The sequence below is a fragment of the Mastigoproctus giganteus genome, chromosome 13 (genome assembly GCF_048544385.1).
Source record: "Mastigoproctus giganteus isolate SK-2022 chromosome 13, ASM4854438v1, whole genome shotgun sequence".
Classification (NCBI taxonomy): Eukaryota; Metazoa; Arthropoda; class Arachnida; order Uropygi; family Thelyphonidae; genus Mastigoproctus; species Mastigoproctus giganteus.
This window is the reverse complement of record NC_143587.1, coordinates 5066838-5091010: the sequence shown is the minus strand read 5'-3', so window position 1 is coordinate 5091010 and position 24173 is coordinate 5066838. Positions and strand designations below refer to the sequence as shown.

The 24173-nt window shown below is 37.1% G+C and overlaps 1 protein-coding gene across 2 annotated transcripts in view; it reads left to right on the top strand.

Moving 5' to 3' along the window:
* The window catches only part of LOC150075728 (eukaryotic translation initiation factor 4B-like), a 178061-nt gene that overhangs the window by 25886 nt on the left and 128002 nt on the right, over positions 1–24173 (top strand). For both annotated transcript variants that reach the window (XM_090388176.1, XM_090388177.1), the window contains exon 2: positions 9342–9479. In XM_090388176.1, the coding sequence (XP_090244302.1) occupies positions 9342–9479 (138 nt within the window). The remainder of the gene's footprint in view (positions 1–9341; positions 9480–24173) is intronic.

Sequence of the window (24173 nt, the reverse complement as noted above, 5' to 3'; positions counted from 1 at the left end):
ACCTGCAAGGAGACCTGATTGAACTGTTAGTCTCTGAAGGGATTAGGTAAATCTAAATGCTGATGGCATCCTTATTCTTTCTCATACAACATACATAAGGGGACACATTTAAAAAAATCATGCTTGTAGGACAGATGTGTGAAAATTTACTTTCAGCCTTGAAAGTGGATTGATTGTTGAAACAAACTTCCATCTTGTAACATGGAAGTGGGTAGTTTGTATTAAGGTTGGTAGTTTTTTTTTTAATTTCTTTCTAATGCTGTATAAGCTTGTTTCCTTGCATCATATGTCTCTAGTAATGCTACTTCTTTCCACTCACTCATTCATTTTCAGCTGCGTGCATTTCTGTATACTCCCATAATTTTCTGAATTGGTGTTGTTAATTCCACCATTCACTTCCAAATTAGTTCAAACAACTGTCTCAACTAGTGAACATCAGTTTTTTACTGTCCAATTCACACAAAATCACATAACTAAATTTTCTTTCTTCGTCATTTGTCTGTTCTGTATTTTTGAATAATCTTCCTTGGCATGTGTGTACAAATTACAGGGTACAGAAATTCATGTGTAATGTCACTAAATATCATCTGATTTTCAGGCTTCAAACTATCAACTAGGACTGACCTTGTCTATGGTTAAATGACAGTGCTCTATCTTTTGTCTTATCTTGAGTGGGCATAATTATGCCCAGACAAGTAACATTTTGACTTATCTCATGGTACTTTTCTGCCATGTTTCTAGATGTTATCACAAAGTCCTCAGTTTGTTTATGCATAGATACTGGCTCTCATGTTCATACTTTTTAATAACCTTAAGTACCAACACCTGGATAGCAATATCATGTGTTTGTATCAGGCAGATATTTCTCATTTTTCTTTCATCTTTCGTGATCACAGGAAATTCCCAGTTTCTCAAGCATTCAGACCCAACTAAAATTGCCTTATTTGGAACCAAGGCAATCAGTTCCTGATGATAACTCTAGGCTGAATCATTTAGGAACATTTAAGGGCTATACTAGACAAGTGGCATTGACGATGCCTTTCAATGCCCAGTTTTACAGGGGCAGAGGGTAAAGGCATGCAAACTAGACTGGCACTTCGAACACCGCATAAGGTGACGTAAGCTGGCATAACATGCCTGCCAACACACCTTCGGATGTGTTACAAGCACGTACGCCTTGGTGTTTGCCAAGGCTTACGTGCATGAGGTGGTTGGCCTTAATTGATTTGTTTATTATACTTTGGGGGAGACGATGTTTGACAGAGAGGAGTTTTTATTTATGAAGTGTAAAGGAGGCCTCCTTTGTACAACTTGTCATTAAAAGACTACTCTAACAAAGAAATAAAGGCAATGTGTTGTATTGAAATTGGAAAATAAATGTTTCTGAACTGGGATAGTAGTATAGTAGTAGTAGCAGTGGCATGTGATGCAAGAAAGCAAGTGTATGAGCTTATGCAGCATCAGCCAAAAAAAAAAAAAAAAAAAATCACACCATTCCCTCCAAATGCCTGTCCAGTTCCTCCTTAAATTTATTCAACCTGTCAACTTCCACAACGACAGATGGAAGTTTGTTCCAGCAATTATGTAATAAACTATGTAATGATGAAAAGAATCAGAAAGCTCAGTTCTGAACCTTATATTTATTGTAAATATTACTTCTATTTTAGTACTGCATCATTAGTTAACAAAATACAATGCACATGTTCACATGCAGAGACAATTTATTGATAGATTCCTCTGGTAGTCTGTGTATATGGAATGACAAAGGTATATAATTTAAGTTAACGAAGAACCTTATTATTATTAAATGAGATGAAAACAGTAATCGGAGAACTGCTGAGGAATATCCACTGCAAAAGTGCAAAAGTACAAATGTCGGCGTTAACAGAAAAGAAAATCACTTGCGGTCTCTGTCTTTTTCCAAAACTAATTTTGAAAACCTTTCATTTCAAACATAACTTCGGCATCTTTATGTTTTGAAAAGTATTGTGAAAACAATGAAAGCATGCAGTAAGTCGCAAAGTACAGGGTTGTTGCCAGCGTGATACAGGAAAAAAAAAAATATATATAATAATAATAAAATAATGCACAACTGTTTGGCATAAAAAACATGACCGAAGGAATTGCAACGGATTGTGTTTGAAAAATAAAAAGATTGTACTTCCTTTCTTCAAAGTATATTGCATCTACAGTCAGTCCTCGTATAACACAATAGTTGCGTTCCTAGAAACCCTCGTGCAATGCAAAATCGTGCAATATAAACAACAAGCCCTATGGGAAAAATGGGGTTAGGTGCCGACCACCCAAGATTGAACACACATTTGTAACCAAAACATTACCAAACACAATAAATAATCTTAATAAAATACTTACGCATTTTATTACGACTAATATGTAATAAAATATTGCTAATGCTTTTACTTATATCGTAAGCAAACTTGTTTTTTGTTTGATTTTCTATCCAAACAGATGACAGGCATTCCATCTCTTCCAATTCTTTGTGTCTTAATCTTATGGATTTTAATTACACTTTGAGTTGTTCCTGCTATGAAAGTTGTTTTTGTTTTCTCTGCATTCTTTCTAATTCTCGGCATTGCCTCATTTAGGTCTGTAGCATGTGCAATATCACATGGTCTTTCATTTCGCTCAAAGCTTTTCACAATTTCATATTTTTTTCTCTATCCACAGAGGCGGACTGGCCATAAGCCTTACCGGGAAAACCCGGTGGGCCAGAGGCCGTTGTGATTTTGGCCATAAACCATAGTATGAGGCCACTATAAATTTTTCCGGGTAAGAATTTTTGATCCAGTCCGCCTCTGTTTATCGATATTGCTTTTCTTTTTCCCTCTGAATCTGCAGTATCTTCACCAGGATGCTTCCTTTTCACACCTTTTAAGTATTTTACTCATTTTTAGGGAACAAATCACAATTACAAAACGAGGAGGCATGCTTGATACACATAAACAAAGCTGCGCGTGTATAGCAACTGAATAAACAACACCGTAAAGGCTGAGATACACTATTAACACCTCACATTTTACTAAAGCACATTTCTAGGGGTTACTACCATAAAACAATAAAAACAATTTCCAGTTGCGTTTCTGCTAGGAGAATCTGTTATAAACTGGTAGTAAACTCGATCTAATTGCATTTGCGATTATACCGATAGCTGGAATTGTGTTGCTTTTCACGTTATTATGGTGAAATGTGTTTCCCCTTCACTGATAGAAAAAACAAATACATTTTCAGAATCTTCTCTTCATTCCTATCGTGTTGCGTTCGGTTGGGGTGATTCTGCTTTCGACTGCCATTTCTTGTAAACACCAAGGCGAATCGTGCATAAGCGAATTCGGTTCGTGTTATATAAGATATCGTTCCCCTATTTATAAATCTTGTATGATCGAATTCGTGTAGTGTAAACACGTGTTATATGAGGACTGACTGTACTAACACAAAATCGAAGAAATTCATCTATTGGAAGCCACACTGGAAATGGGAAAACCTGGTGTAAAACTGATAACACTGCAATGTGCATTTGATTAAAAATAAAAAATTGCTTTATTGTAATTGTTTTTAGGGATCAATATCAGTACAGCACCTTTTCTGGATGTATATTTTATCTTCTAACAAAATATCAAGAAAATATTTCTATTGATAGCTGTGCTACAAACTTCGAAAACTGGTGTCTTCTCGTGAACATTCGTAAAATCAAATAACGCTAATCCTTTATTGCATGAAAAGTACTCCGTTCTAGTGGAGAATGTTTTCTACTTCAAAATGATAGAAAGGACTCGTCAATATTCCATCTGGAAATAATGTCAAATGGTGCTAACATAGGTGTTTTATTCTGAGAAGTCCTGTGTGGTAAAATCAAACAGAAAGTTGCCCTTTATGTTATTGAAAGTAATTCTGTAAGACACAAGAGTCTTACAAATACCTTAATCTCTGAATATGAATAGCAGGTAGAAATAAAATAATTTAACAAACAAAGAAAACATTTCAGAAATACTTCAATTAGTGGGAGTTGGCCTGTTGATACAGTGCATAAAGCATAGATGCAAATATTGATATTGACTTCTGCATCACGGTATCAGAATTTGCAGTTTTTTTTTTAACTAATTAACATTAGAAGTTCATCAAAACTCCGTGTTGATATTCTGTAAAATAATAAAAAAAAAAAATCTCGGGAGACTTTGTGGGTTTCGAACATAATATAAAACTTTTTTTTTTTTCTTTTTTTAACCTATTTGAATTTGATGGATGAATTCACCATCATTGTTTTCTCTTTCTACTCACAATCAGTACTATACATAAATGGCAATACATTCATCTTGAAACTGGGAATAGAAAGAGTGAGTTGCTGGTGATATCCAATGAAATGTTAGAAGTGCCTCGTCTAGTTTGAAACGATCTGACATTAGGAGCGCTACGTGTAGTTTGCTGTTTTGGATGCATCCAACTTTTGCTCGTACTTCAAGTGCTCGTCTAGTATAGCCCTAAGTATTGACACTGGAGTAACTGCAGAGTCCTCATTGGCTTTTTAGAACATGTCTCACTTATTCAGATATTCAGTACGATAGTCCTCCAGGACTGAACACTTTCTCTCCCAGAGAAAGTACACAGAAATGCATTATCATTAACTTTAGAATGTTTTATAGCAAAACATTTCTCACATATAGAATCACTAGCATTTTGTGTTGAGGTTATTAGTAGGGAGAAGTGGAGAATAATTTTCATGTTACCCTTGTAATACTTAAATTTTTTTTTTTTTTATGTATATATGAAAACCTCAAACACAAAAGGTATTAGAACCATGTGTGGGTTAAAAGTTGAGATGATAAAAGAAGTTACTTGTTGACTTTAGGCTTGAATTTCTGTAGATTGTACTTTTTAGCATATATGTATGAAGGGAAGTTCCAGAAAATTGAAGTTAAAAGGGACAAACGAGGAATAAGAAAAGTTGGTTCTGTGAGTTTGAAGTTGGGTAGTAAGCTGACATTGATTGGTTGTGACCTGTGTTCAGATTGGTTTAGAAGAAATGGAGGAATTATAGAAGCTAGTTCAGAAGAATAGTGCCCATAGAAGTATCTATAGAAAAAGCATGCAGCAGAAACAGAACATCAGCATTAGTAGAGGCATTTGATGCAAGAAAGCAAGCTTATGCAGCATCAGCCAAAAAAAAAACCACTTCCACTTCACCCCTCTGTTCGTTCGAAATGCCTGTCCAGCTGAGCCTTAAACTTATTTAGGCTATCAACTTCCACGACAAGGGATGGAAGTCTGTTGCACCAACCAACCACCCGCTGGCTAAAGGCAAATTTCCCCACGTCTATCCTACATCTGGCTTTCCTCAATTCAAATTTATGCCCTCTCAGATGATTGTTCTGAGCAAGAGGAAGAATCCCATCAGCTCACCCTTTTTTTGTTACCCTTTTTTAGGAACTGGCTGAATGTGAGAAAATTTTCAGACAGAAGGAACCCCACCAGTGGAATAAGAAAGTGTAAAAAGGTTACACAGAAGTAAGCTGAGGAGCACAGTTTTTGAGAACATTTGGAGAAATACCATTAGGAAGTGGAGCATTCTTGGAATCAAGATTGTTCAGTAGTCTTTTGATGGAAGGCCACAGGAGGTATTGAGTGAAATATACTGGGAATGGTAGGCGGTGGTTTACCAAGATTGTCAATATAAGAGAAGAAAAGTAGGATGCTGTTAAGTCAATTTTATATCTAGCTGAGGTGACAATAGAACCATCTGGTTTTAACAGAGGTGGGAGTATAGACGGTCAAATTTAGCAGGAGACAAGAGACCGGAATGCTCAACTACAGATTGAATAAGAAGCAAGTTTTTTCCCCTCTTAGTATATTCAAAATTTAGTTTATACTGATTATTAACTACTTGACAATTGTTGCATGCTCTGGTGTAGGCAGAAAGTGAACCTGGAGATTTGGATGCAGTTGCAATATGCAGCATTCTTACCTTGAACAACCTTAGCACATTTATTGGAAAAGTGAGTTTCAGATGAAGTATATGGTTTTTAAGGTGTAGTGTTGGAATGAAGGATTTCATTCGTGCAAGAATAATTTTACCGACATAATCCGAGCAATCATTGACATCGGAAGATTTAAAACCGTAATTTAATCAAGGAAAAGAAGAATAGAAATCTTGTAGATCATCCTATTTTGCTTTCTTGTAATGCCAAAGTGCAGAAGGCTCCGAATGTCCATGAAAGAAAGGCTGTATTGGAGAAGAGACTATCACCAAATTTCATTTGTGGAGACTGGGAGTAGAATATTTGGAGTTCTTCAGTTTCTAAATAAACTAATAGGAATTTATTAGTGGTTTGAGTATAATAATAGTAATTGTGTTCAGTACTCATCTACTTTCATTATACAGTGTCTACCAAGTATTGTTTTATATGGTCTAAGTGATCTTTGATAAAATATCAACATTGTTAAAAATAGTTTAAAAATAAATGTTGTTTTATGACCGTTGTGTCATAAGACAACATATTTAACATATATAATATTAGTAAATAAATAAGAGGAGTTTACCTCAATATAGTACGTGGAACACTTCCGTATGATACCCTCCAGAAATTAAAACGGAAAAAACGAAAAAATCGACAACTTACCGGTACATTAAAGTAAAATATAAATAATTAAAGTAAAATATATATATAATTAAATAATCAATTTAACACAATTCAAAATCAATTCAAAACAATTAAAATTCAAATTAACGCAATTAAAAGAATCTAACGAAAATATTCAAAACGATTTTCCTTCCTGAAGCTGACAATGCTTTTCGACCGACTGTCGTGATCACAGGAATGAAAATTACCGAATCAGGCTAAACCTGCAACTTAAATAGTGATTATATGTCTTCGCGCATGCGCGTAAAGGTCCACGCATCGGAGATCAAATATGGCCGCCGAACATTAACAGAATTCTCGTGTAATTTAATTTCAACGGTTTCTGCAATTAATAGTCGCGTATAATTACGTTGAACGTTAAGTATTTTGGCCTCGTTAAATAAAAAAGTATGTTTTTCGTTAATGGCATGAAAGGCTAATTCTGACGCTGCTGAACGAGAAGCACGAACTGAGGCTTCGTGTTGATTTACACGAATATTAAGCGAAAACCGCGTCGAACCCTGGTAAGACGAGTCGCAATCACCGCAAGAAATGTTGTATACTAGATCATTAATTTGTGTTGCGAACGCGGAAAGAACCGAGCGATTGTTCAGTATAGTGTGTAACTTCCGTATAGGCCTAGCTATAATTTTAAATTCGGTATCTTTAAAGAACCTGTTAAGCTGTTTGTGCCACTGTTCAACATATGGGACAGAAATAAAGTATTTTTTGATATTACTATTGTTGATTGGTGTAGTATTTTTTATCCTATCCTTAGCTTGTACCCTAATTCGATTTATTGTGTTAATGGGATAACCCCTGTTCAAGAATCTGCTAGTTAATATTTGTATTTCTGAGTCCAAAGCAGAATCCGTCGTTGAATATTTATAGGCATTTAGAAATTGATTAAAGATAATCGATCTTTTGTAGGTGAACGGGCGGTAGCTATTATAATGTAGAAGCATACCAGTGTTTGTGGGTTTTCGATAGATGCTAAATTGTATTTTGTTCGAGTCACGGGTAAGCGTGAAATTTAGAAAGTTTAATGACTTAGTATCCGTATCTTCCCTTTCCAATGTAAATTTGAGTCTAGAATGAATATTATTAAACGAATGTAAAATGTCTTGGATAGTACTACTATCAGTAATAACTAGAACATCGTCTAAATACCTCCCATAGTATGTGATACGGGGACGAAAAGGTGTCAAATGTATCTGCTCAATCGTTGAGAGATGTCAGAGATCTATCTGCTCAATCGTTGAGAGATGTCAGAGATCTATCTCTCAACGATTGAGCAGATACATTTGACACCTTTTCGTCCCCGTATCACATACTATGGGAGGTATTTAGACGATGTTCTAGTTATTACTGATAGTAGTACTATCCAAGACATTTTACATTCGTTTAATAATATTCATTCTAGACTCAAATTTACATTGGAAAGGGAAGATACGGATACTAAGTCATTAAACTTTCTAAATTTCACGCTTACCCGTGACTCGAACAAAATACAATTTAGCATCTATCGAAAACCCACAAACACTGGTATGCTTCTACATTATAATAGCTACCTCCCGTTCACCTACAAAAGATCGATTATCTTTAATCAATTTCTAAATGCCTATAAATATTCAACGACGGATTCTGCTTTGGACTCAGAAATACAAATATTAACTAGCAGATTCTTGAACAGGGGTTATCCCATTAACACAATAAATCGAATTAGGGTACAAGCTAAGGATAGGATAAAAAATACTACACCAATCAACAATAGTAATATCAAAAAATACTTTATTTCTGTCCCATATGTTGAACAGTGGCACAAACAGCTTAACAGGTTCTTTAAAGATACCGAATTTAAAATTATAGCTAGGCCTATACGGAAGTTACACACTATACTGAACAGTCGCTCGGTTCTTTCCGCGTTCGCAACACAAATTAATGATCTAGTATACAACATTTCTTGTGGTGATTGCGACTCGTCTTACCAGGGTTCGACGCGGTTTTCGCTTAATATTCGTGTAAATCAACACGAAGCCTCAGTTCGTGCTTCTCGTTCAGCAGCGTCAGAATTAGCCTTTCATGCCATTAACGAAAAACATACTTTTTTATTTAACGAGGCCAAAATACTTAACGTTCAACGTAATTATACGCGACTATTAATTGCAGAAACCGTTGAAATTAAATTACACGAGAATTCTGTTAATGTTCGGCGGCCATATTTGATCTCCGATGCGTGGACCTTTACGCGCATGCGCGAAGACATATAATCACTATTTAAGTTGCAGGTTTAGCCTGATTCGGTAATTTTCATTCCTGTGATCACGACAGTCGGTCGAAAAGCATTGTCAGCTTCAGGAAGGAAAATCGTTTTGAATATTTTTGTTAGATTCTTTTAATTGCGTTAATTTGAATTTTAATTGTTTTGAATTGATTTTGAATTGTGTTAAATTGATTATTTAATTATATATATATTTTACTTTAATGTACCGGTAAGTTGTCGATTTTTTCGTTTTTTCCGTTTTAATTTCTGGAGGGTATCATATGGAAGTGTTCCACGTACTATATTGAGGTAAACTCCTCTTATTTATTTACTAATATTATTATCAACGTAGAACATATTGAGTATTACAGCTCTGATTCATACTATCTAATTAACATATATAAGTATAAACATAATTATATTTATACTTCATTTTTTATATTTAGGCAAAGGAAAAAGTAAGCGAACAAAGGGTAAAACAGTAGATTTAAGTATATTCCTTGCTGATCAGAATGCACCATCTGGGTATGCTGTTGTCAACACTAAGCGGATTGAATGGGGAGATACACCAGAAGATGACTATGGTAATCTTTTCTTATAGAACAGTCCTATATATCTAATCTGAATATAATTTTTTTAACACAATTTTTTTTATCCTATTATAATGTGATTCATTAGGGCAGTGGTTCCCAAATTACTGAGATCCCTTCAAAAATGAAAAATTCGCGGATCCCCTGTATATATATGTTTCTCTCTGTGTGTTTGTGTATGGATGAACACTGGGTTTTCTGGAAAGAAAATTCAAAGTTTTAAGTTTAAAACAACTCAACTTAATTCTTATTTTTTTATACATACAACGAATAATTTTACCAGTTCTAGAGGGCCGTATCACGGTCCCCCTGGAACTATTCTACAGACCCCAGTTTGGGAACCACTGCATTAGGATATAAAAAAAAGTCATGCTTTTCCTGTATAGAAATTGTTTATATTTATGTTAGATTTAATTTAATAAAATGATCTTAGTATTAGGTTAAAAGATTGAGTGTAGTGGTGTTGTATTGTAAAATAGCTACTTTGCTTCTAACCTAGCCCTTTTTCGCATGGTTGGTTTACGGATAATTATCATTGAAAATTTTTTTTGTTTTTTTCTGGCAAGTATAATACTTTTCTTAACTTTAAAGCAGGGGTTCTCAATGGGGTAATATCACCTCCTTGGGGGTGAAAATTGGTTTTTGGGGGCAAAAAATCATAGTTATTCAATGGTTTGTGGCCCTCCAAAGTTCAGCCCTACCCGACGACATCTTATTCCTTAATATTTAATTTCTCTCATTGGGTTTTCTTTTCCCCTGAAACAATTGATTTTTAACATATAGGTATATTACACTGTTCAACAAATTCTTTGAATTTGTTTCCTTCCTTAAAATAGGCATACTTTACTAATTTTGGGTCGAGAAAAACGAATGACTTCAGAAATTTTTTATTAGCTCTAGTGTTTGAGATACAGTACTTTTGCTATTGTCTAAGAATATAGTAATTTCAGTAGTAGTTGAAGTGAAAAGTAATATTAAAACAATCTCATATTTACATTTCCTTGATACAACATAAATCACAGTTGTTTTTAATTAAAACGTAAAAAACCAAGAATAGAAGAAAACTGCAAAGGAACCAAAAGTACTTTCTCAAAATGTGGCCTATTCACGACAGTGCCTTCTTGTTGCTTGTATTCCACTTCCGGGGCATCTCTTGTTACTGTCCAACAGTAGTCAGCAAGCATTACCCTGATATCTTCTTTCCATTGTTGAAATGTCTTGGTGGAATCGTTCACTGTGTTTGTCACTCACTGCACCACAGTTGTCAGGGAAGAAGTCCAGATGAGAGTCGCGAAAGTGGATTTTCATTGACATTTGATAATTTGATAATTTATTTATCCCTATTTTGTGTTACAATTGTTGGGAGATAACAGCAAGAAGGGAGGGAGAACACATAAGCCAGAGGATTTTTAGGGGTTGTTCCCTTTGAAAAAGATAATAAAAACAGATACATCATGAATCGGACATGTTTTTACATTCCATTACCGAGACTACGTAAACCAACCACACATGTCGTGTGGTTAACAACAGTACATACTTATAATTACATTGTGGGTACTTTTACAATAACAAGTATGAAAGAAAAATTATGAAATAATTGCATAGAATGTTACAATTTATGACAGCTATTCCTTCAACTTGTTTACACAATTTCCAAACTGGTATGCATTGTGGAAAGTTCAGGAGTTGAGTGGAAGGTGATTTAGATCAGACCTCCCTGGTGATGTGTTCAGTCAGGAGCTTCTTGAACTTATTTAGTGAAATGGCATTTTTGATGTTTTCAGGAAGATTATTCCAGGTTTTTGCGCCTCTGTATTTTATATTTTTCTGGCCTATGGCTTTTCTGAAAAGCGGAACCTTCAGGTTCGCTTCATTTCTTAAATTATATCTTATTCCTTCTTCTTCTATTGTTATAAAAAAGGATCTGAAGAGAGGAGGAAAGTTTGGTGTTTTCAAAGCATTGTAGACAAAGACCGCCTCAGCTTTTTGTATCAGTTGGTAGATGCTTAAAGAGTCTCGCTTCCTTATATCTCGAAGTCACCGATGCATTCCAGGGAAGGCCCAAAATTGAACGAACACATCGATTGACAATTGAATTGATTCTTGTAAGGTTATATTGACTGGTCGTACCCCATGAGATGATTCCATATGTGAAGTGAGGCTGTATTAAGGAAAGGAATACTAGTCTGAGAAGGGAAGGAGGCACCCAGGCAGAGGCTCGGGCGAGTATTCCTGCTAGTGACGAAGTTTTCTTTTGTAAGGTAATCATTTGTTTATCCCAACTCAGCTTGTCATCTAGCCAGATTCCTAGAAACTTGGTATCATTCACCCTTTCCAGTTGTTTTCCTTTGTATGTTATTTCGAAATCAATATTCAATGGTTTATTTTTCGTCCTAAACACCATATATTTGGATTTTTCTGGGTTTAGTATCAGCTGATTCTTTTGAAGCCAACTATGCATTTCAGAGAGCAGGGCAGAGATCTTTCATTGAAGTTGGTTAGGGTCTTTATCAGTGATTAGAACGGAAATGTCATCGGCATACGCTACTAGGTGGGAAGATGGAAGATGAGAGAGAAATTCATTAATGTAAAGAACAAATAGGATCGGTCCGAGAAGTGAGCCTTGAGGTACTCCCCTGGAGAAATAAGAAATGTCTGAAAAAGACTGGTTTGTTTTAACGACAAATGGCCTATCACTAAGGTAGTCTTCAAGGAGAAGGTTAATTTTTCCTCTCAAGCCAAGATTGTTGAGCTTGTTGCAGCCTAATTGATGATACTTTTCTAGAAGGTTCGATCTCAGCATAGTTCCCCAAGAAGTCATGCACAGCACTTTTAAAGGCTTCCCAAGCTGCATTCTCATTACCCTGGAGGACTCGCTCAAAGTTTTCATCTTTTAAAAGTTTACAAATTTGCAGACCAAGAAAGGTTCCTTCCTTAACCTTAGCATCACTCACAGTGGAAATTGTCCTCTCAGGTACTTGAAAGCTTCTCCATCCTGATTAATCCCCTTAACAAAGTTCTTCACGAGTCCCAGTTTGATGTGTAAAAGGGGCAGAAGAATTTTCCTTTGATCAACCAGAGGATTGTGCTGGTCATTTTTTTTTTTTTTCCAGAGCACAGATTTTCCCTTAGAGGCCAGACTTTTCTCTTGTAGTGTGAGGATCTAACCTGACTGTCCCACTCACACAGGAAATAGCAGTACTTTGCATATCCCAACTGCATGCCCAGCAGTATTGCAGTCACCTTCAGGTCTCCACAGATCTGCCATTGGTGGTCTTTGTGCTTCATTGCTGGTGTATCCTCCTGAGTATAGTCAGTTCAGGGCACCACCAGGGAACTGCCTGCTTCCTCAGTTTTTTCCCTGGTATAGACAGTTTTGCTGTTTTTGTTAAAATATTTGTCATAGTCAGTGCTTGCTCAGATAGTGCTATTTCTAAGCCTTGTGTAGTAAACAGAGGTCCAATATTGGCATTGTCATATTCAGTGTTTTCTTTTATAATGTATAGCTGAGTGGGGGAATGATTCCCAGTTTCAGTCTGAATAATACTGTCTAGGATGTTACAGAATCCACCCAACACAGGGTTGGATTTCCATCTGGTTTGACAATGGTTTCTAAGACCTCCTCTTGGCAGCTTATTGGTCACTATTCTGTAGGCAACTCTCCAATGGTTATTGTTTCCAGTAGTTCCCACTAAGTGCCTCCAGCATTCCTTTTTCTTTTCTCTTATGCACCCCATACTGATTTCTGAGAGTTCTATAATAATCTCTCAGCATCCACCTCTTTTTTTGTGGCCAAGATGTTCTGGCTCTTTGAAAACGTCTCCTCACCTGGTGTATCCTCCTGGGTATAGTCAGTTCAGGGCACCACCAGGGAACTGCCTGCTTCCTCAGTTTTTTCCCTGGGATAGACAGTTTTGCTGTTTTCGTTAAAATATTTGTCATAGTCGGTGCTTGCTCGTCCAGGCTAGAGTTGCCTGATCTAGATCACTCATTTTCCTGTTTTTGCAGATCAGCTGCTGTATGTTCTGTGAAAATCTGCCAGTTTGCCTTTTTAAGGTTGTACCTTTTGATATCCAGCAAGGAGTGTTGGGTTATTTGTAATTGCTTGTTTAGTGTGAAGGAAATGGCTCTATGATCTGATGTGGCCCGGGATGGCTGGACACATCAGTCTGTAATTTTATAAGCTAGGGAATTGGTGGCAAAGGTAACATCAGTGTCACTCTCCCACGTGGTACTGCTAAAAGTTGGGAGGTTATTTGGTTGGTTTAGCACTTGAAAGGGTGAAGTAGCTATACAGTAAACCCCCACTATTCGTGGGGAGTTACGTTCCTGAGAAATGCCGCAAATACCGAAAACGTGAATACTGAGTTATGGCTCCCATTGTAATAAAGGGGTTCCGTTCCCAAGTATGAAATATATAAGAAAAACTAGTCTAAAATTTTGTCTATGTATGTGCTATATGTACCTTCATAATATGACTATGTACATAGACAGTATATAGTGAAATGCAAGCATAAGGCATCAAAATGAAAATAAGAAACAATTTAATATTAAATGTAATATTTATTAGAAATTTCAAACAAATCTTTCAATCCAGTGCTTTGCTAGCTAAAAAACTTATCCCGCCAGTGCTATCACCAGTTTCGCTAAAGTGTTGATAAAGGTGTTTTGCCTTTTCACGAATGATGAGTGAACTTAAGGGAATTTTATTTTGAGTTCGGTTTTCTATTCACAGATTGAAAGCTTTTTCCATTTTTTCTAATTTAACATCACGAGTTACAGAGCAAATTTTTGAAGCAATTGGCGCGTTTTCACAGATTAAAACGGCGGATTTTTTCTTCCGATTTTTACAGAGCAAATTTTTGAAGCAATTAGTGCGTTTTCACAGACGCTACGGCGTATTTTTTCTTCCGATTTCTTGATTGATCGTACCGTTGACTTATTGATTTTATAATGTTTTGCCACTGATGAGACACTTTCACCATTAGAAATTTTGTCTAATAACTGAATTTTACTCGCTAATGTCATCACGTTCTTTGATCTTTTCACAATTCCCTTGTTATTCGTAGCAATATTTTTGTAGGGGTTAGAAAAGAATTTGTCCACAATTAAGTCACTTTCTTCCTTTAACACACTCGAAAAAGTCTGTTTACACTAACACTTCAGGTAATTCTCCAGTGGGGCAAAGACAACTTAGTTGATTTCAACCCTTCTAAAACTCTGTCTTGTCGTATATCTCGCAAAAAGGATTCTTCTGCTCTTATACTTATCTTTAGTGACACTCCAATTTCTAGGCAAAATGATATATCTCTTTTGGGGATTACCCTGACTTCTAATCTCTCTTGGCACAAGCACATTACAAATATTGCTTCCTCTGCATCTAAAAAACTTGGTTTTCTCTTTTACTCTCGGCGTTACTTTTCTTCCAAATAGCTGCTCACTCTGTGTAAATCTGCCCTGCCATGGAATATTGTTCCCACATGTGGGGTGGTGCCCCCAAAACTTCTCTCAGTCTTCTTGATTCGATTCAGAAGAGGACAGTTAGGTTAATTAATGATTCATCTCTAACAGAGTCTCTCCACTCGCTTTCTCATAGATGTACTGTTTCTGCTGCATGCCTCTTCTACAGATACTTACATGGGCACTGTTCTTCTGAATTGACTTCTATTATTCCCGCTCTCTCTCTCTTTCAAAACAGTCCGAACACGTGCCGCCACCAGCCAACATCCATTTACTGTCCAACTTCAAACCCAGAGAACCAACTTTTCATCTTCCTCATTTATTCATTCAACTGCCGTTTTCTGGAACAATCTTCCTTCATACGCATTTACTGAAAATTGTAATCTACAGAAGTTCAAGTCCAATGTCAACAAATATCTTCTTTCATCTTCTCAACCTCCAACCCAAGCACGGTACTAGCATTAGCATTAGTAGAGGCATTTGATGCAAGAAAGCAAGCTTATGCAGCATCAGCCAAAAAAAAAAAAAAAAAAAAAAAAAAAACCCCACTTCCACTTCACCGCTCTGTTCGTTCAAAATACCTTTCCAGCTGAGCCTTAAACTTATTTAGGCTATCAACCTCCACCCCAAGGGATGGCAGTCTGTTCCACCAACCAACCACCCGCTGGCTAAAGGCAAATTTCCGCACGTCTATCCTACATCTGTCTTTCCTCAATTTGAATTTATGCCCTCTCAGGTGATTTTTCTGAGCTAGAGGAAGAATCCCATCAGCATTGAGCATGCTTAAACCATTCAAGGCTTTATACACCTCTATCAGATCACCTCGCTGGTGCCTAGTCTCCAGACACTGTAATTTGCAAAACTTAAGCCTTTCTTCGTAAGAGCACCCCTTTGTTCCATTCACTAATCTTGTTGCCCTTCTCTGTACTCGTTCCAGCAGCTCTACATCCTTCTTGAAATGAGGCCTCCAGACCTGTATACAGTACTCTAGGTGTGGCCTGACCATTGCCTTATACAATGGAATAATCACCTCCTTATCCCTGCTGGAAAAATTCCTGTATATCATTGACAATACTCCATGAGCTACTCTTGCAGCCCGTCTGCACTGCTCAGAGAACTTCATATCTGCCTGCACAATCACCCCCAAGTCCCTTTCATTCTCTACCACTGTCAGTGTAGTACCACAGAGTTGATACGTTGCTCTGGGGTTGCTGTTTCCCATGTTTAGTACTTTACATTTGTCAATGTTAAACTTCATTTGCCACCTCTCAGCCCATCTGCTCAACCTTTCCAGATCCTGTTGCAGCAGCATAGTGTCAGTAGTGTCCTTGACAACCCTGCCAACCTTTGTATCATCTGCAAACTTGGACATTAAGCTTGATATACCATCATCAATATTATTTATAAATACAGAAAACAACAATGGACCCAACACTGAGCCCTGAGGGACTCCACTAATAACATCAGTCCACGATGAGCAGTGTCCATTGATTACCACTCTCTGTCTTCTCCCCCTCAACCACCCCTTTATCCATAGCAGCAATTTGCCTCCAATGTCACACTGCTCCAATTTGTGTAGCAGTCTTCCATGTGCAACAGTATCAAAAGCCTTTCTAAGATCCAAGTATATAATATCAAAGTTATTCCCTGCATCCAGCTCTTTTGTGACTGCATCATAGTATCCAATCAAGTTGGTCAGGCAAGACTTCCCCTTAACAAAACCATGCTGTGTCTGAGCTATAACTGAAGTCTTGTCTAAATGATCCTGCAGTGCTTCTTTAACCAGTGCCTCCATTAATTTTCCTGGAACAGAAGTTAAGCTCACAGGTCTATAATTACTTGTTTCAGCCTTTGATCCTCCTTTGTGAATTGGGGTCACATTTGCACATTTCCAGTCCATGGGTACCTCCCCTGAGTCCAAGGAAGCTCTCATAACTATAGCTAAGGGTTTGCTTACTTCCTTTGCTGCCTCCTTTAATATAACTGGATAGATCCCATCCACCCCGGGTGCCTTTCTTGTGTTTATCTTCAACAGTTTCTCCTCCAACCTTTACCCCTAATGGTAGTTACCTCTTTGAGTAAATCCCACTTCAGCACACTGTGATCACTGCGACCTGGTGGTTTCTTTTTCTGTAGATTCTTGATGGATGAAGAATCACTACTGATAATCAGATCAAGAGTATTACTCCCTCTAGTTGCCTCGCGAGCATGCTGCTGTAGAAAACAATCATCTAATAAATCCCCAAAAAGCCTTGCTAGTGTGCGAGTGACCATTCCACAAATTCCAGTCAATATCCGGGAAATTAAAATCTCCACATTATAAGACACTCTAATTTACTGGCCCACTCTTATTTCTCTGCACAATTGTTCATTATACTCATCAGATTCATTAGGCCTATAACACACGCCTACTCTCATTTTTCCTTTCCCAGTGCTTATGTCACACCAAACAGACTCAACGTTGCATTGTCCACCCACATCAATTGGATGCACTTCCTTAGATTTTGTTTCTTAACTAACAGCATAACTCCTCCTCCCTTCCTGTCCTGTTTATTCTTTCCGTACACATTGTACTACCCAAATTCCAGTTCTGCACTGCTTATGTCTGTGTGACACCATATCAGAGACATGGTGTCACACAGACACCATGTGTGACACCATGTCTCTGATATCCCAACAATATCTGCCTTTGATGTCTTGACTTAGCACTTCAAGCTCATCGAATTTATTAACTGTATTCCTAGCATTGGTGTAAATGCAAGTATACCTACACCAGTTTCTACTCTTAGTTACCCTAACACAGCCCATGTATTTAGTTGTTTCAGTATGATTCCCAGCAGTCCTGGAGATTCCCATTGTCTTGCTTTCCAGGCTGTTGTTCATTTGCATTTCAATAGAAGTAGTGCAAGTCTCTCCAATGCAGAATTGATCAACAAGGTTCTTATCATATAGTCTCTCCTATCATGTCTGGCCAGAATTGCAGACACTTTGAAATTCAACCCTCGCGACTTTTTTTCAGCATTGTCTTGTACTTGTTAAGTAATTCTGCTGGTCTCCTACTCTTAATATCATTAGTGCCAATGTGTACAACAATATAACCTTTGTGCCCTTAAAGGATGATATCTGCCCTACAATGTCATCAACCTTTGCCCCTGGCAGACATACCCTGATCCTGTTCCATCTCTCCTTTTTGCACAGTATGTTCCCTGTTTCCCTGACAATAGTCGCCTACAACAACTAGTTCCTTTGGGACCAGTGCATTCTGCCTTGCGGGTTGCTGCTGTTTTGCATGATGTTCAAGTGCAAGCTCTGGCATTGATGGGCCCCTCAATTTAAATCCTTTGAGGGCATCCACTCTGTCCTTCAAGCTCTCATATAAGCCAATAACAATGCCAACTTGCCGCCTGATTTTCTCGCACTCCTTCAATCGCACACACTCAAAGACATTCCCCTTGGCAATATCATGTCCCATTCCTGATAGCTCCACAAACATCAAACAAGCAGTGCATTTCAATCAGAGGACAATCCACCTCCCCCCCACAGTGGAAGTGCTGTGGCTCAGTTCTCTTCTGAGCCACAGCACTTCCACTAGTTTGAGCCTTTTGCTTTGCTGCTCTGGTCTGAGTCATGATTTCTATTGAAGTTCAATAAAATTCCAATACAAAATATAAACCTAAATCCCAATGCAGTTATAACATTATATATGTATTTCGGTATTGAATATTATCTCCGAGTTACGTTATATGACTTTCTTATCCCCTGTCAACTCATATGTATTAATTTATGATGTTACGTTTGTAATAACTAAGTCACAATATTTATTTAGTTAAAAAAGTGAAATTTAATAAGATTAATAAATTTTACTGATTAATTGATACTACTATACTCGCTATCTAGTTATCCGTTAAAACTTACGCCAGTACACGTATTGTATAACAATGGTGGCATGTTACGAACGGTTAATATACAGACACAAGGTATTATTTACTTTCCAAATCGTGCTATCTAAATTCAAAATAAACCATGGAGCTTGACTAGGTCTATAAGCTACTTATAGAAAATAATTTAATCTAATAATTAAGTCAATGAAGTGGCTAAGTATAATTAAAAACTTTTCGTTCACAGGAGCTGCAAAACCCAGACGTGGATTTGATACCCTTACCGATGCTAAGTAATAACCTAGAAAATCTCTTTCTAAATTCAATTTAAACTAAAGTATTGTTACTATGAATATAAAGCAACTCTAAAAAATAAATTAATATACCAATTTAAGTCAATAAAAAAACAAAAACTTCCATGTTTGCTGGAGCCGTAAAAACTTCGTCTGTTCACATGTACTCTCGCACCCACTCTTCATAATCCACAAATGCCAGGCATAATGGTGTTTTATATTCATTTGCTTTCTCCCTTAGCTGTGACATTACGTGAAGGTGATCCATAGTTGAGAATCCTGTCCTAAAGCGAGCTTGCTGTTTTGGTTGATTCTTATCAAGTATTCTTTCTAATCTGTTAGTAATGACCCTTGTGAGCAATTTGTAGATGTGGGATAACAAGCTAATTGGTCTATAATTTCCAATTTCTGATTTATCTCCTTTCTTGTGCAGCAAAACTATAATTGCATTATTCCACTCCTTAGGCATCACACCTTTTCTAATGCATTTTGTGAAGAGTCTTGCCAGTTTCTGTGCCATGTCTTTTCCTCCCAATTTTAACAACTCTACAGTAACAACTCTTTATCTTCCCCCGGGGCTTTTTAATTCTTCATTTTCTTCAATGCATGTTCTACCCCATCAGGAAGGACATCAGGTATGTCGTATGTGTTACTAATTGGTGATCCATCTTCCCTACTGCTGGCATCATTCCTTTGCTCCTTGTATAATTCTCTATAGTAGTCTTCTGCTACTTGAATTATCTTGCTCGTCATTTGTCGTCTTCAGTTCATCATGACAATTGTTTCTTGACTAATTTTTTTCTTCTTTGGATTTCTATACATTACTTAGTCATAACTGTGTCTATAGTAATGACAGCAGTGTTGCCAGTAAAATGGCTGAATTTGAATTCCTGGTTAGGATAACTAATGCTGATATTATAGTTAATAGAAACCTTGTGACACCCAGAAATTGGTGATGACAAGTTCTACAGTATGTATAATCTATTTAGGAAAGGTAGGGAAGGTAGATGGGGTTGAGGGGTCATGCTTCTTATCAAAAGCAGCTTCAAAAAAAAAAAAAAAAAACCACAATTTCACACAACCATTCCCTCTAAAAGTTTGTCCAGTTCCTCCTTGAATTTATTTAAGCTATCAAGTTCCACAACAACTGATGGAAGTTTGTTCCAGCAATTAACCACCTGCTAGCTAAAGGCAAATTTCTGCACATTTATTCTACAACTGTCTTTTCTCAATTTGAATTTATGCCCACTCAGGTTGGTAATCTGAACAAGTGGAAGGATCCCATCAGAATTCAATGTTCAACCCATTCAAGGCTTATTACACCTCAATTAGGTGCCTTGTCTCCAGCTGCTGCAATTTGCAGAACTTAGCCTTTCTTGGTAAGGGACCCCTTCGTTCCCCTCACCAATCTTGTTGCCTTTCTCTGTACATGTTCAAGCAATTCTACATCCTTCCTAAAATGAGACCTCCAGACCTGTACGCAGTACTCAAGACGTGGCCTGATCATTACCTCGTACCAGGTGTCGGCAACCTTTTTTAAGTGAAGAGCCATTTTTGATCTAATTGAAAAAAAAAAAAAAAAAAAAAAAGAGAATCCGAAGAGCTGCACCTAAGCTCAAGCTTTTGTGGACGAGTTTTTTAAGAAATGGAATAGAATGGGAAGGTGTTTTATTAAAAAATATATATATTCTGAAATATTATTTATTAATACTGAAAAAAAATGTAACAAATATCCAATTAGGTCTGAATTAATTTGTTGCTGAACTTCTTGATCAAGTCTCTCAACATCAGATGAGTATGCTGTAATTTTCATTTTTAAACATGCTGAGAGACCGCTCAGATAGTTTCTTGATTTATTTTTAATGTAGTTCATTTTCGAAAATATTTGCCCGCAGAAATTTGTCAAACCAAAAACTGAGAGAAGTTCAAAGGCAAATATTTTCAAATTTATATAAGTGTCCAGTAAGCTACTCCATGCATCGAACACAATTTGGTTTTGCCTTTTCAACTCATCTATTGCCATCCATTTGTGCAAAATTGCAGTGGCAGCCTTTTACCTCTCCGAATCCTCAATTTCAGTTTTAAGGCATTTTAGTCTTGCACTCCAATGTCCTTGATTTTTTTTTTCCATTTCAAATTGAGCTTCATGTGGGCCAAAAGTTAGAGCTGCAGTTACATGCTCAAAGAGCCGCAGGTTGCTGACCCCTTCCTGGGATATTCACCTCCTTTTCCCTGCTGATAAAATTCCTGTATATCATTGACAGTACCCCATGACTTGCTCTGGTAGCATGTCTGCATTGCTCAGAAAACTTCATATCTGACTGCACAATCACTCACAGGTCTTTTTCATTTTCTACCACCCTAAGTGTAGTACCACATAGTTGGTATGTTCCTGTGGGGTTACTTCTACCCATATGCAGTACTTTCCATTTGCCATTTTTAAACTTCAGTTGCTACTTCTCAACCCATCTGCCCAAATTTTCTAGATCCTGTTGCAGTAGCACACATTACTGTCATTAATAACTCTGCCAACCTTTGCATCATCTGCAAACTTCAACAATAAGCCTGATATACCTTCATCGATATCATTGATAATTATACAAAACAGTGGGCCCAACACCGAACCCTGTGGGACTCCACTAATGACATTAGTCCACGAAGAGCAGTGTCCATTGATTATCACTATCTTCTCTTTTTCAACCACCCTTTTATCCATTGTAGCAACCTACCCTTGATACCATATTGCTGCAGTTTGTACAGTTATCTTCCATGTGCAACAATGTCAAAAACTTTTTTGAAATCCAGGTATATGATGTCAAAATTATTTTTTTGCATCTAGTTCCTTTTTAACCACATTATAGTATCCAGTCAAATTTGTCAGATAAGAATTTCCCTTAACAAACCCATGCTCTGTCTGAATTATTGCTGCAGTCTAGTCTAGATGATCCTACAATGCAGCTTTAGCCAGACTCCATTATTTTACCCGGAACAGAAGTTAAACTAAATGGTCTGTGATTATTCTTGTCACCCTTAGATCCCCCTATGTGAATTGGTTATATGTCAGCACATCTCCAGTCCATGAGGACTTCCCTTGAGTCCAAGGATGCTCTCATAATTATGGCTAAGGGTTTGCTTAGTTCCTTTGCTGCCTCCTTTAATATAACTGGATAGATCCCATTCACACCAGGTGCCTTATGTTTAACTTCAACAATTTATCCTTTACTTTGTTGTCAGTTATTTCAAAATCATTAAGCACCCTGTTACTTTTTTTTTTTTTTTTTGAAAATGCCAGAAGTTTGATAAACTTTTGGCATTTTCAAACTTTAACTCCTCGTGTGAATGTAGGTGCAAAAAACTCATTCAGATTATCATATATCTGAGCAGGAACATCAAGCCATCGATATCAAGTGGACCAATTTGATTTATCTCTTTCCTTTTAGAATTTATATTAAAGAAGTCCTTGCTGTTTTTTTTTTTTTTTTTGCATCCTTTGCCAAAGATTTCTCATAATCTGCCTTTGCTTGCTAATCTCCTTTGTGATTTGATTACAGATTAGCTTATATCTCTGCCATAGGATTCTGTGTTGCCTCATAATTTGTGCATCCCATGCATTTTTCTTCTGTCACAAGTCTGGTGCATTATAGCCTTAGTTGCTAATGCACCAATAAAATCCAAACAACCAATCTGTCACAAGTCTCATTAGTTCATCTGACATCCATTTAGGCCTGAACCTTGAACAATATTTGTTATTCGGTATGAAAAGCCTAGGGCTTAGAGGGGAACAGGTATTCTGTGTGTTATTAGACACTCGGTCTAAAACACTGATGGATCCAATATCTTTCTATTACAGAAGATTTAGGAGAGGTCTGGTTGGCCTGCCTCCCTAAAATCCACTCATGCACACCTTCTCGATGGTAAGCCCTGTTACGTCACTTAGGTGGCAACGAACGTGTAGAGTGGTTCCCTTCAAGATGCCTGGTCAGCGTGAAGAGGAAAAGATCAAACCATCCAGCATATGACAGCACGACAAAACAAATGGCCCCCAGTCCCCAGCAGCTTTCACTCCCCCTCTTACGGCAGTGAGAGGATCAGAGTGGAAGCAGAGGGTGCTAAGAATCTCTGGGTATGACCAGGCTGCTATGCACGGAAACTGAACTTGGTGTGTTGCAACGTAAGATCGCTCATCGGTGAAGACGGGATATTAGAGCTGGAGAAGGAACTAGAAAATGTTAATTGGGATATCATCGGTTTGGCTGAAACAAGAAGAAGAAATGAATCACTTATAAGTTTATCAAGTGGAAATCTGCTGCACACCAATCAATGTAAACAGTGAAAGGAGCAAAGGTGGAGTTGGGTTTCTAGTCCATAAAGATATAAAAACAACATTTTGGAATTCAAAAGTATATCACCAAGGGTGTCAAGACTAATACTCAAGATTTCTAAGAGGTACAAGCTAAAGGTTATAATGATTTATGTTTTCCCTTAATGCTTGTTCTACTTTTCTTGTGTTAAATCTTATGTCCTCTATGAGTCTCATTCTAATGGCTTTGCATAACTCAGTATACTCAGTTTTCTCCCTGTCTGTTTTTCTTGCTTTTCATTTGTCGTCTTCGGTTCATCATGACAAGTGTTTCTTCACTAATTTTTTTCTTCTTTGGATTTCTTTTTACCTATAGGTTTCTTGGGCTTTATCACTTTCAGAAAGTTGTGATATTCCTCGTCGATATCTTGGTCCTGAGCGGTCTGCAGAAGCTCAAACTTGTTCTTAATTTCCAGTACATACTGCTTTTTCTCTTCTTCTGTTATCTCAAAGACCTTTGTATTATTTACTCGAGTCAGTTTTTTCCTTTCCTTTCCTACATCTATATCAAGTGTACATCTTACCATTCTGTGATCACTTCCAACATTTACCTTATTGAGGACAGTAACATCATTCACAATATCTTTTGTTAGTGAGGATGAAGTCAATTTCATTAGTAGTTAATCCATTTGGACTCTTCCATGTCCACTTTCTGTTCACCCTTTTCTTGAAAAAAAATGTTCATTACTGACAGTCC